Source organism: Euwallacea fornicatus, chromosome 14 (genome assembly GCF_040115645.1).
Source record: "Euwallacea fornicatus isolate EFF26 chromosome 14, ASM4011564v1, whole genome shotgun sequence".
In the NCBI taxonomy this organism is placed as follows: Eukaryota; Metazoa; Arthropoda; class Insecta; order Coleoptera; family Curculionidae; genus Euwallacea; species Euwallacea fornicatus.
The window spans coordinates 4,698,651-4,710,056 of record NC_089554.1 but is presented as its reverse complement, the minus strand read 5'-3'; the positions used below and the strand labels follow the sequence as shown (position 1 = coordinate 4,710,056).

At 35.1% G+C, this 11,406-nt stretch overlaps 1 protein-coding gene across 3 annotated transcripts in view; it reads right to left on the bottom strand.

Moving 5' to 3' along the window:
* Positions 1-1,918: 1,918 nt before the first annotated feature.
* The window catches only part of Camta (Calmodulin-binding transcription activator), a 175,315-nt gene continuing 165,827 nt past the window's right edge, over positions 1,919-11,406 (bottom strand). For 2 of the 3 annotated variants that reach the window (XM_066290083.1, XM_066290085.1), the window contains 8 exons: positions 9,613-9,680; positions 9,339-9,502; positions 9,105-9,286; positions 8,579-8,777; positions 8,382-8,516; positions 7,229-7,303; positions 6,761-6,874; positions 1,919-6,701 (listed from right to left, as the gene is read on the bottom strand). In XM_066290083.1, the coding sequence (XP_066146180.1) occupies positions 6,638-6,701; positions 6,761-6,874; positions 7,229-7,303; positions 8,382-8,516; positions 8,579-8,777; positions 9,105-9,286; positions 9,339-9,502; positions 9,613-9,680 (1,001 nt within the window). In that variant the 3' untranslated portion in view covers positions 1,919-6,637. Of the gene's footprint in view, positions 6,702-6,760; positions 6,875-6,982; positions 7,014-7,228; positions 7,304-8,381; positions 8,517-8,578; positions 8,778-9,104; positions 9,287-9,338; positions 9,503-9,612; positions 9,681-11,406 lie in introns of all 3 variants that reach the window. The other variant, XM_066290084.1, reaches the window with a different exon arrangement.

Here is an 11,406-nt window from a genome sequence, read left to right as displayed (position 1 = left end):
GTCAAAAATCTTGATAAAAATGGGAGCTGTTTTTCATACATTTGTCGAAAATTTCCTCAGCTTACAATGGAAAAATTAAAAGCAGGTATTTTTGTGGTCCTCAAATCAGATAATTCACATAAGGTACTAACTATATAGATTCGATCATTGATATTGAATTAAAAGCTTGGAAGGCTTTTGGTTTAGTGATGGAAAATTTGTTAGTTAATAGAAAATCAGATAATTACGTCCAATTAATAGAAAATTTACTGCCACGATTAAAAAATATGGAATGTAGTATGAGTATGAAAATTCACCTTCTTCATAGTCATCTTGATAAAGTTCCTGACAACTTAGGTGATCGGGATAAACAGCAAGGAAAACGTATGCATCAAGATTTACGTGTCATTGAGGAGCGTTACCAGGATTTTTGGGATATGCGTATGATGTCCGACTATTGCTTTATTTTCTTGTTTATTAAGTGACAAAAACACATTGGTTTCACAGATATTCATGGCGTCGAATAAAAGTTACGTTATGTTGGAAAACGGAGAATGAGATTTTTTGGCCTGAACCATTTAATAAGTAATAAGTGTGATTTATCGTTGGATTAAAAAATAATAATTTACTGAGCATAAAATAAAATTTGATAACTATTTAAACAGGAAAGTTGATGATGATTTCGAAGAAACGAAGGAATCGCGAAAAATCGTTTTTTTTTTTAAATAACTTCAGATGCATTCGGAATTTCTAAAATTTAAAAACATAATTTTGCGAAACACGGAAACACGTAAGTTTTCTCTAGTTTAACCATCTCCCTATCTCTTATGGTTCACGACATGCCTGTAGAGTACATTTTTATCTGGGAGAACCCTATACGGTTTTCCACAACAAATTTATCAACTTTGCATTTTTCCAATGTTCTTTAGATATGTTTTCTGGCAACTTGGTAACCCTCTAATTTCTGTAGTTATTTATTTTAATTTGTTCTAACATACTTACCTCGGAAGCGATCTGGTGTTTTAGCGACTGGATCGTGTGAGATACCCCGGGGTGACTTCTCACTAAAAACCACGGGTTGTCTTTTTCTGCAGTCTGCAACAACCCGGAACTGTCTTCGATTCGGGGGGCCGGTGAAATCGTCAGTGACGAGGGGCTTGGAGATTTAGCTGTCAATTGATTTTAGGACCGAGGTTGTTGTCCCCGTTGAATAGGAAGCTCCAAGCGCTCCTTCTTGTTGAATCACTACAAAAATGCCATTGCTGCAGTGGTCTCGCTTTTTTCGTCTTCCAACATCTCATTGATGAAAAATGTTGAAGTTAGGTTATCCACGCATTCTTTTAATTCGTCTCGCTGCTTTTCGAAAACGCAGTGTATTGCGACATCGACAACTTTGTAGTTTTCCCAATTAGGGTCTGTTTTTCCTATTCTGCGGGTGTTGCTCTCCAAGTTACTGTGCCCTCTGAGGGCTTGGGTTGAATAGAAGTGTAGGTGCCTCTGTTTGCATGATCTCCATAGGTTTCGGTCAGTGATCAAATGTTCAGGCCATTGACCTTTGCACGTCGGTGGTGTCCGCCACTTTAATGTGGTCGTTCGCCTGACCTCCCGTTTACCTGCCTCCGTTACTCGAAGAAGAAGGCTAAGGTTGGCGCGTTCCTTCAGGAGGAGGTCAATTGAGGGAGTTCCTGCTCGGACCTGGGTTGCCTCGATGGGTATCGTACGGTATTCACATATCAACTACATCAGGGCTTTTTTGTGGACGTTCGAGAGTATTTGTACGTACCTTTTTACTGTCAACCTGAAACAGTCTAATTAGTCTTACTAGTTAATGACTGCGGCGGCCGAGTGCCGCTTCGCCTTGGTGTTAAATTCGCCCAGATTCGCTGCAATTGACGACTAAATAAGTATCTTTATTGTAAAAGGAATACAAACACAAACATAATAATTCAGAAGTGTTTATTAGTCACAATAATATGTACCAATAGTTAACATTTGCACTCTAATAAGCACAATAAACAAAAATACTGTCAACTCGACTTAATATATAAAATGCAATACTGTGTACCTGCAGTTTTTTGATGTTGCGAATTTTATTTTTAATGGAATGATACCTTTAGACAATATAGGATAATGAGAATTTTCAGTGTGACTATGAATATAATCTGATAATAACGTTAAATACATAATTAATTCTAAAACAGAAGCGATTTAAATGTACTTATTCAAATATTACGTTAATAATAATATTAATAATAATAATAATAATAATAATAATAATAATAGTAATAAAGCAGCCAAGCTACCCAAATTAATAAATAGTATACGTGCGATAATCGCAAAAATAAATATATAGTCAATATCCATTTGCAACAGGAGTCATTAAACTTAACAAACTTATTCGTATCACTTAACATATTTTCGATTGTTGATACTTAACTATAAGATTCTAAAAAATATCTAACAAAACGGGCAAAGGAGTGCAATGTCAATAACCATTGAGAAATACTTAAAGTGACCATGTATATAATTTTTCATATACATGTGACCTTTAAAAGTGTGTGTGTATATGTAACAAGTTTTAACGCCTAGTTAATAAACAGGTAAATAGATTAGATATAAGTAGGTACTGTGCAACTACATGCTATAGTTCTGAAGTACTGCTTATTTTTTATTTCATACGAACGAAAGAGCTCAAAACAATCATTACCATACAGGGTGATTCATTAGGAAAAACGCGTTAATAATCATGGATAGAGGTCACCCAGTTGGTTTCGACTGCGTCGTCACACTTTTCATATGTTCCATCTACCTGTGCTGAGTTACAGAGCGTTTTATAGATTTTGTTCCTTTTTTTGGGTCATGGTTTTCAATTCTAAGGATGGCATATAACAGAGAATCGGTTGTAATATGTCCACCTATTGCACCTACGTAAAACCTCATTAGCATAATCGTAGGCCTAAGAGCAAAATTTATCGATACAATTTGGGAATAACAAATGGGGCCTGAAGAAACTTAAGCCGATAAAAGATTCCATAACTAGGTAAATATTATGAAGAGCCCTATGTGGGTAATTTGTCTCATATAATATAACAAAACTCCGTATTTTAATGGATAAATTTGGTGTGTAGGCACGAAATCATTCGTAATGTGTGTAATCATGAGTTAATATTTCTATAACTCCGAGGCGGATTGTTTATTGTTTTTTAAATAAAATAAAAATCATGGGAGTGTTAGCGTGACGATTCAGTATATCGCACAGTCAGTGGTTGTTACGTTAAAGTTCACGCGCGAAAATATCCATATAAGGTCGTTTTGTCTCGAGGACAGTGATAAAAATCTGTTTTGTTATCTCGATGAAAACTGTGCTTTTATCGAAGTTAAGAACACGTATTCAGTAGTAAATTCATGTGGTTGGCTGAAAATCGAATGTATCTTAAAACGAATAAATTTTTCTACGCCAATAGTAAAATTTTGCGATGTGTGAGCAAACTCCAATAAAGATGTCTGTTTCACCTATATAGACAGGTTTTTCTAAAAAATAAATTTGACAGCAAAGCAGATTCTGTCTTAGCTAGTCTTCCCTACAATGCATTATAATAAGAAGGATTCTCAGCTTCTGAAGCTTCTGACTTTAAGAAAAATGACACAATATTGTTACTCTGCTTTCAATACCCTCAAAACAGATGCTAATTGAGTAAAATTGGTCGTTACAACAGCTATATTAAATCGGAGAATGCCGGGACAAACAGATAAGCACGTGGCTAAATTAGCTATACTACTTTAAAGCAGACCCGAATTAGAAATTACGTATTTCTTATATTCGTCTGTACCATATTAGTACCAAGGTTGGTCCCAGTCCTGTCTCATATTTTTTTCATTCAAATTCCATAAAAGGAGAATGTAAAGCAAGTCAAATATGGTACACCTAGGTGCTCCAGCCAATGTCTATGACATGAATATGTATAAAAAATAAGCAGTTTCTTTACAATCTACAATAGTCAAAATTTCCTATAGGTATGTCAACTACTATCATCTCGGTTTCAACGGAATGAAGCAGTTCCTTCGAACGGGTTAATCGACAACCACTTCATCGTATAAGTCGGTATTAAAGCTTATTTAGTAATGTCTCGAATAGGAAATAATTCTTCACTAAAATATCTTTCTCACTACAGTATATCTTAAATAAACTCGTTAGCATAGTGTTCTACTAGATATAAAATTTAAAATTGAATATATGTTTTAATAAAACTTTTATCTACCAATGTAAAATACAAATTTACATTTCTTTCGATATATTTTGGTGTTAACTTTTTTTTCACTTAACTCGTCTGCCCCTCTGTTCGAAAACGTCAATGATCCAAATTCGATATCGCAACATCGCCCATGCAGTGAAATAAATAAACACTGCAAAGATCCGTTGGATCAAAAAGGTTTCGCATTTTTTTCTAAGCACTGTGCAGTTTATGTACAGGTTGTATGCTGGCAACATGGCTTATTACTAAAATGGGATTGTTCCAGGTTTTTGATTGCTTTCGAAAAAAATGCCTCAAGTTGCGAAGAAGGAGAGTGTTGGTGTCTCAGGTAAACCCTTAGAACGTTTAAAGCAAATTTTCAGACAACTTGGGGTGTTTTTTTTAAAGAGAATAAAACGCTTTTGACCGCCATAGGCCGGAATTAGGCAACAATAATGTAAGTATTTTGTGGTGTTACACTCAATCGTTACAGAAACACATTGGATTATATTAATTAGACGTTATTTCATTACCATAGAATTGAATGGGCAAATCAATAAACAGAGAGATTTAATAATATTTTCTCACGCACTAAAAACAGGTCATTTATAATGGATCAAAAGTTATTATATTCTCTTTACATATGAGTTACAAAGAGCAGCAAACGAATGACTAGTGACCATCGTTTTGATTAATTGTAAGCATTTAACTCTTAGATAATGTAAATTCTCCTATCTAAAATTGAAACGTTAGTAACTTATGTGTACTTTTCTTTTGAAGAGACGTACAAGCTACTGTTAAATGTTGGTTTAATAGCGATAATTATAATGCAATATATAATATGTATATCAACATTAAAAATTTACATAAAGAGTTATCTGTATAATGTTTTCTTTTGCATCGATAAATTTTAAGAATAAAATCTCTCAAACAAAACAACAGCTTTTTACAAAGGAGGGTCGTTTGTAGTGCTTTCTTCGTGGAACATGTCCTGCCAGCAGGTACTCTTTTATTCGCAGTTTGAATGCACTTCTTGCCATTTCGAAAGAAGTGCTCGCACAATACTACCTAATTTGAGATTAGGGTGGAGATTGGAGGTCAAAATGGCACTAAGGCATTCGTTAAAAGAATAAATGCGTTTGCCCTTCTATCTACACTCTTAATTGACAACATACATTTTATGAAAAGATACAATTTGTATGTTAGAAGTTTGTGCATCTCATTGAGCACCAACGAATCCATTATTTTCCTTTACATATTTACACACCCGGGCGTGCGATTCAAAGACGCATTGGATTCAACATAATGTACTTTGACCATTTTTAAATAAAATAAACTGTTAAAAAATGATAATTTATGTTTGTTTTGCTCTGTTTTCGTCTGTTCTTTACTTAACTTTAGTCACGTCTCTTGGTCATATTTTTCTATTTTTGCATTGTTTTTCCATTCTTAGCTGATTCAGAACATTTTCTTGAACTTTGGGTCCCCCTACTTTCGGATAAAGTACGCGTTTGAATCGCACACTGGTCAAACAGTTTGTCGGGGAAGGGTTAATAATCAAGTATTACTATAGATACGTATTATACACTAGAGTGATATGTATGAGCGAAGTTATTAGTAGAAGGTCTACTCTACTTAGACGTTTAGAGAACCGAAACATCGCGAATTTTCCGAGAGTTGCGTAAACGCCATTAGTCATAGATTCATTTCATTAATTATATTGCTAAAACACGTAACAGAGAAATGAACAATCACAACGTTATTAAGTAACCGTGGCAGTGAGTCACAAATAAGGTTAAGAGAAGAAGGTATGCAGGTAACTTTAAGTACGTAATACGTAATAATAGGTCGTACCTAATCAAAAAATTAAATGTAGATATTTCAGTAAACGAGGCTTAATATTTAAGGCTAAGACTAAAAAGTTCGACTATAACAACAAAACACTTTTTCAGTCGTACCAGTATGAATCGTTTTAGTACCTACTACTTAGGTCAAAGCTTCGCGACTGGAATGTCTCAAGAAACTCGATAGCAAAGTACTGAGTCCTAGTAACTTGCTGAAAAAGTGTACTCATTCCTACAATCACAGCTCGACGTTATATAGTTCTGAAATATAGTTCTATTTAAAAGTTCGTACTTTTTTCTAATACAATCTCACTTTTATGTCGATCCTTGCATTCCATTCATTGAATGCATATAAACGGACAAATTAGAGGCAAAAACGGTAGACGAGGAGGTGTTGAATAGTATGCACTAAAGAGCCTTGAAAACGCTCTCCGATCAAATATTATTTGAAGTTTGCCTCTATGTGGCTCCGCCTCATAAATGAGTATACAGTAGATAATAAACACGTGGCTAAGACTACAAGACAGCTACAAAAGTAGTCTCTTTTACAACAATAATTGTTTGAAGGAACTGAAAGTAGTCTCAGTAATTTCGCCGCTCATTTCCGGACAACTTTGACTCGCCTTGATGTTCTGTACTATTTAACCTGTTGACCAATTAATAAGGGTTAAGCAAGTATAGTTTGATATGATAGGTGCATCATACCTGTTGTTATTTATGACGGTGCAATTGTAGGAGCCCCCTGGAGATAGTAAGTTTGGGGGGACATCCGCTGACTGGCCCCCCTGCTTCTCTTTTTCGGCTCGTTCTCTCTGTAACCTGAAAGTGGGAATAATGATCAGTTATTTATCTTGTTTTTTCTTATTTGAAGAACTACAAAACGGGATCTCACGTTGAAAATAAAGCTGGTTTTAGCAATGTCCTTACCGTTGTAGATCCAACCGGCTCATCCCAAATACTGTTTGATTGCATTGAAAAGAGTTAAATTACAATGTTGTTTTAATGTTATTAATAAAGAATTATGCTTTGTTTAACGTAGTTTTTGTTTTTATCGTGAATTCAAGACTTCTAACGTTGCTTGAAATTTGATAAATTACCCCATTTAATGCCATTTACCTAATTACACCATTTGCCGCATATTATGAAATATTCGTTGGTCAAGTGGCTACTTACTTATTTTTTGATTGTCTCATAAACTGCTGGATTTTCCTGGCGGCTTGGTGCTGTCGTCTTTGCGAGTAGGTTCGCCTAAAACAAAATTTCCATTGAGCTAATTCGATGGCAACAGCCAATTTGAAAATGCCTCTACACAGAAATATACAGCACACCAATGTTAGTTTGGTTCAGGTGATTATTTACAATAAGGCAACTGTACGAGGCGAGCAGGTAGGGGGTGAAGAGAAGGCTACACATTTAATCATCCTGATTTGTGAAATATCTCGATTTTCTATACGGCATATGACAGAGTAGCCGAGCAGTAGTGAATCGTTTGCACATTATACAACATGGGCAAATTTCACTGAATAAATATCCTGTAAAGCAAAAAAGATATCACCAAACAGTGCTTCGCAGTTATGTAGATAATTTAATTATTAAGGAATTATCAAAAATGGTGGACAGTGATGATAGGCAAGACATGATGAGAAATGGACCCAACTGCGACGGATTTAAACCCAAACATGCATATTATTATGCAGGACTGGCGTTTAAAAGATGCAAACCTAAAACACCGATTTATATTGCTTTATTTTGTTGGTAGTTACAGATTTTTAAAAATAAATTTCTGGCCAAATGAAGCGGAGCGAAATTTAATGCCTATTTTGAGACTGTAAACCAGTTGGAGATGCGGGGTCGGTTAAATTAGAAAGCTTTTTTCTGCCCCCAATAGAAATCTAGAACCAAATTACTTTAAAATTTATTCAATACATACGAGGAAAGTCTCAGAAGTATCCCACTTATCATATAGATGGCGATTTTTTGTTAAAAATTTGCCTACATTACAACGACCTTTTTTTCCTTTAATTTCTAGGTAGGGTACTTCTGAAACTATTTTCGTAGATAACAGTCTCAAAGCAAGTTAGCCAAATTCGCTGGTTTCGTTTGGTTTCGCCTGAAGTTGATGGGATTATTGCCGAAGCTTGGGTTAGTACCTAAAATCTAAAAGCTCACAGTAGTAACATAACATTTAACACACAGCTAACAAAGCCCAACACCTAAGGCAATCGATTCCACCACAAGTAATTAGGACTTTTTAGCAACGATCTCCATGAAGCAAAAACAATAATTTATCTACCAAAAGACCCATTTACGATTTCGATTTCCTTACTTGAGCCCGGAACTGGCCGGCGTCCCTTCTCGACTCCCTCTACCTCCCACTGCCTCCTTGTAGTTCCTGTAATAGTTCTGGATACAAACTGCAGCCTCTTGGCTCTTCTTGAAGCGTTTATGTTCGCAATAAGACCTAAATCACGCCCAATGTCCCGCGATTTTACATACTAGATCAAAACATGATCAAGTACTTGCCTAAATCCATTTTGTATAACAGTCGCAGCATGGGTCATCTGCTTATAATACGCATACTGCTTGTATCTCCTATAGTAGTTCTGGATGATGACCGCAGCTTGTCTTTCTTTATCCTGTTCTTGTTGCTGCCTTCCTTTGTACGAGCGATAAGCTTTTTGAATGATTTTTGCTGCTTCGTATAACTCACGTTGCTCTCGATCTAGAATAACAGGTGTAAAATTTCCTAACAAGCGCTGAAATAGTTATTTATGTAATGAATCTCATATAACAAGGCTGGGAAATTTCTTTCCGTAAGTGTGAGGTACAAGGTTCTTTCTTTGGATATCGCCAGAAACGGACCTTGTACAAATAAGCGCAGTAAAGAGCAATTTTTTGTACACCTGCTGTCACGGAAATGTGTTAAATTTCTATACTGGCCCATTGTCACTGACACTGCCATGCAATATTTTTGCATGATAAACAAATTGTTACTCATATCGCACGATCGTAACACAAATTTCAAATTTGCTAGCATCTTTTGGCCTACCTGAAAGGGTTAGGTTGGAGAAATCTTTCTCGAACACAGTTCCTGATGCCTGGAAAAATTCACAAAAATCTGCTGTAGTTGGAGGAGGGGATGGTGAATCCAGGGTGAAAGAACATGGCGATTGTAAGCAGCTTGAGGAGGCCGGGCTTAAGCTTGACTGGGGCGTAGCCACATCGTAATATCTGAAAAATCCAAGTACTGTGTTTACTGGAATTGACACTGATAAGATCAAACCTATAGTTGTTGTCGGAAAATTCAAAATTGAACTCCGAAGATTCGAAACTTGAAGATGAAGGCTCAAGCAGCGGTTCCATGTATACGTCATACAATGTCTCGCTTTGTTGTTGCGTATCAGGTGGGCCCGGGCTGCTTTCCATGAGAAGGTCTTCAGACTCATTCTAAATAAAATTTCGAAAGAAAAAAAATAATTCCAATCTATATCTAGGCATCGATGCTAGATTGAAACATTTCCCAATACAAGATGTTTGATTGAGCTAAGCAGATTTACCTTGATTCTGTCTGGCATGGCGGCTATGATTTGCTCGGCTAATGTCAATACCCTCGCATCTTGTTCCCCTGAAAACGTATAGTTATTTTGCTATAAGAATGATATAACAAGAACACAAAAACGATAATAAAATTTAATAGTTTCAGAACTGCATCAGCAGTACATTGAACAACAGTTATTAAGATGTAAATTTCTGAAAAAGGGAAATGAAGAAAAAGCTTTTAAACAGGTAAGTACAGCAAACAAGTAAAGCTATATTTAAAATATTTTTCAATGCGCCGGGTGCAGATACTACAAAGCAGCAAATTTTTCAATGCACCATGCATTGCTTATGTACAGAGAAGTTAGAAAGTAGAGCTGAAAGCAAATTTCAGCGAATCGACTACGAATCTCAAAACACTAAAACCTGGAATATTGTAAAACTTGGAATATTGAAAGTGCTTAGGGGGAAAATTATAGTAGTTGTTTATGTAACTAGTTAGAAAATGCATTGTTTTATGTAACGAATAGGTTTCTGCGGGAGGAGCGAAGTGGCACAAATTTTATATGATTCAGGTTATGCCCCATGTCTGTAGACCTACAGTAACCATTGGCGCTACTTGTACAGGTACCTGTATTAATGATCTAACTGTGAGGTGATCGCTAGTTAGTCACCGATTTAGATTACAAATATTGTTATTTTATTTGTAAAGTGTAAGTAACTACAACTTTTAAATAGGAAGATACAGGGTTAATGTACGGGATGTATTGTGTCAAAGATATCTTTTCTTACCCTCCTAAAGTTTTTGTGGGACGTCATTGCTCATTTTACTTCGAAAAATCAAATTCGATCTTCTTTTTAGAAATTTTCTTATTTTCTTTTATATCATAGCAAAAATACGGGACAAAACATAATATTTTTTAAAGCTTCGGTACTACAATGTACAGCAGGTTAAAATTCGCTTCATCGAGTCATAAAAATCGACATAAATTTTTTTTATCAGTGGTGTTGTCGAATTTTAAACAATTTTTTTTGGGAATAGAACCTCATATCACTATAGGGATGCAACTCCACACTATTCTTACATAAACCTATCTGACAATTATATTTATTCTTTACTAAGAACTCGGACGAACATGAAACAACGATATATATAGCTGAAAAGCCAGTAATAAACGTGTTCTACAAAAACTTTTCCGAGGCTCAATATTTTATTTTTTATAGAATTAAATTATGGTACTTTTCCCAAATAGCTTCCTAAACTTAACTTCATTTTAGCTATAGCAGAAGCATTTCAAATCTCACCTCAGGAACAACAATAAGAGTTCAGAATTAGGTCAAAACTAATTTTAGATAAACCTTTCAAAATTAAACAAAATCTAACCCCCGTAAAAGAAACTGCGATCCATTTCTTACGTAAAAATAATCCTATCTTCTTGTGTGGGCTTCTGAGAGAAAATAACTGGATAATCACGATTTTTCCTGCAACTTTTGAGTTTTAATTTAGAAATCCAAGTTAAAGTTCTTGTAATGGGACACGTGTATAGTTTGTAGTTTGGTTCTTTACACGTGTGTCATATATACGTATCGTATGCATCATATCAATTTAAGGTCAATATAAAATGTGACCAGTAGCGCCTAAAATGAAGAAAGAATTGCAGCTTTAGAGGATCAATTTAAAGGCACTTATAGTTTTTTTTTAAGTCCATGATTTACTATTTATTTAGCAAAAAGTAAATTTTGCTGATTTCTTTTAATCCACTTAGACATGTAATTATTGATTGCAGAGAAATTATGTAAATAAGAATATTGTA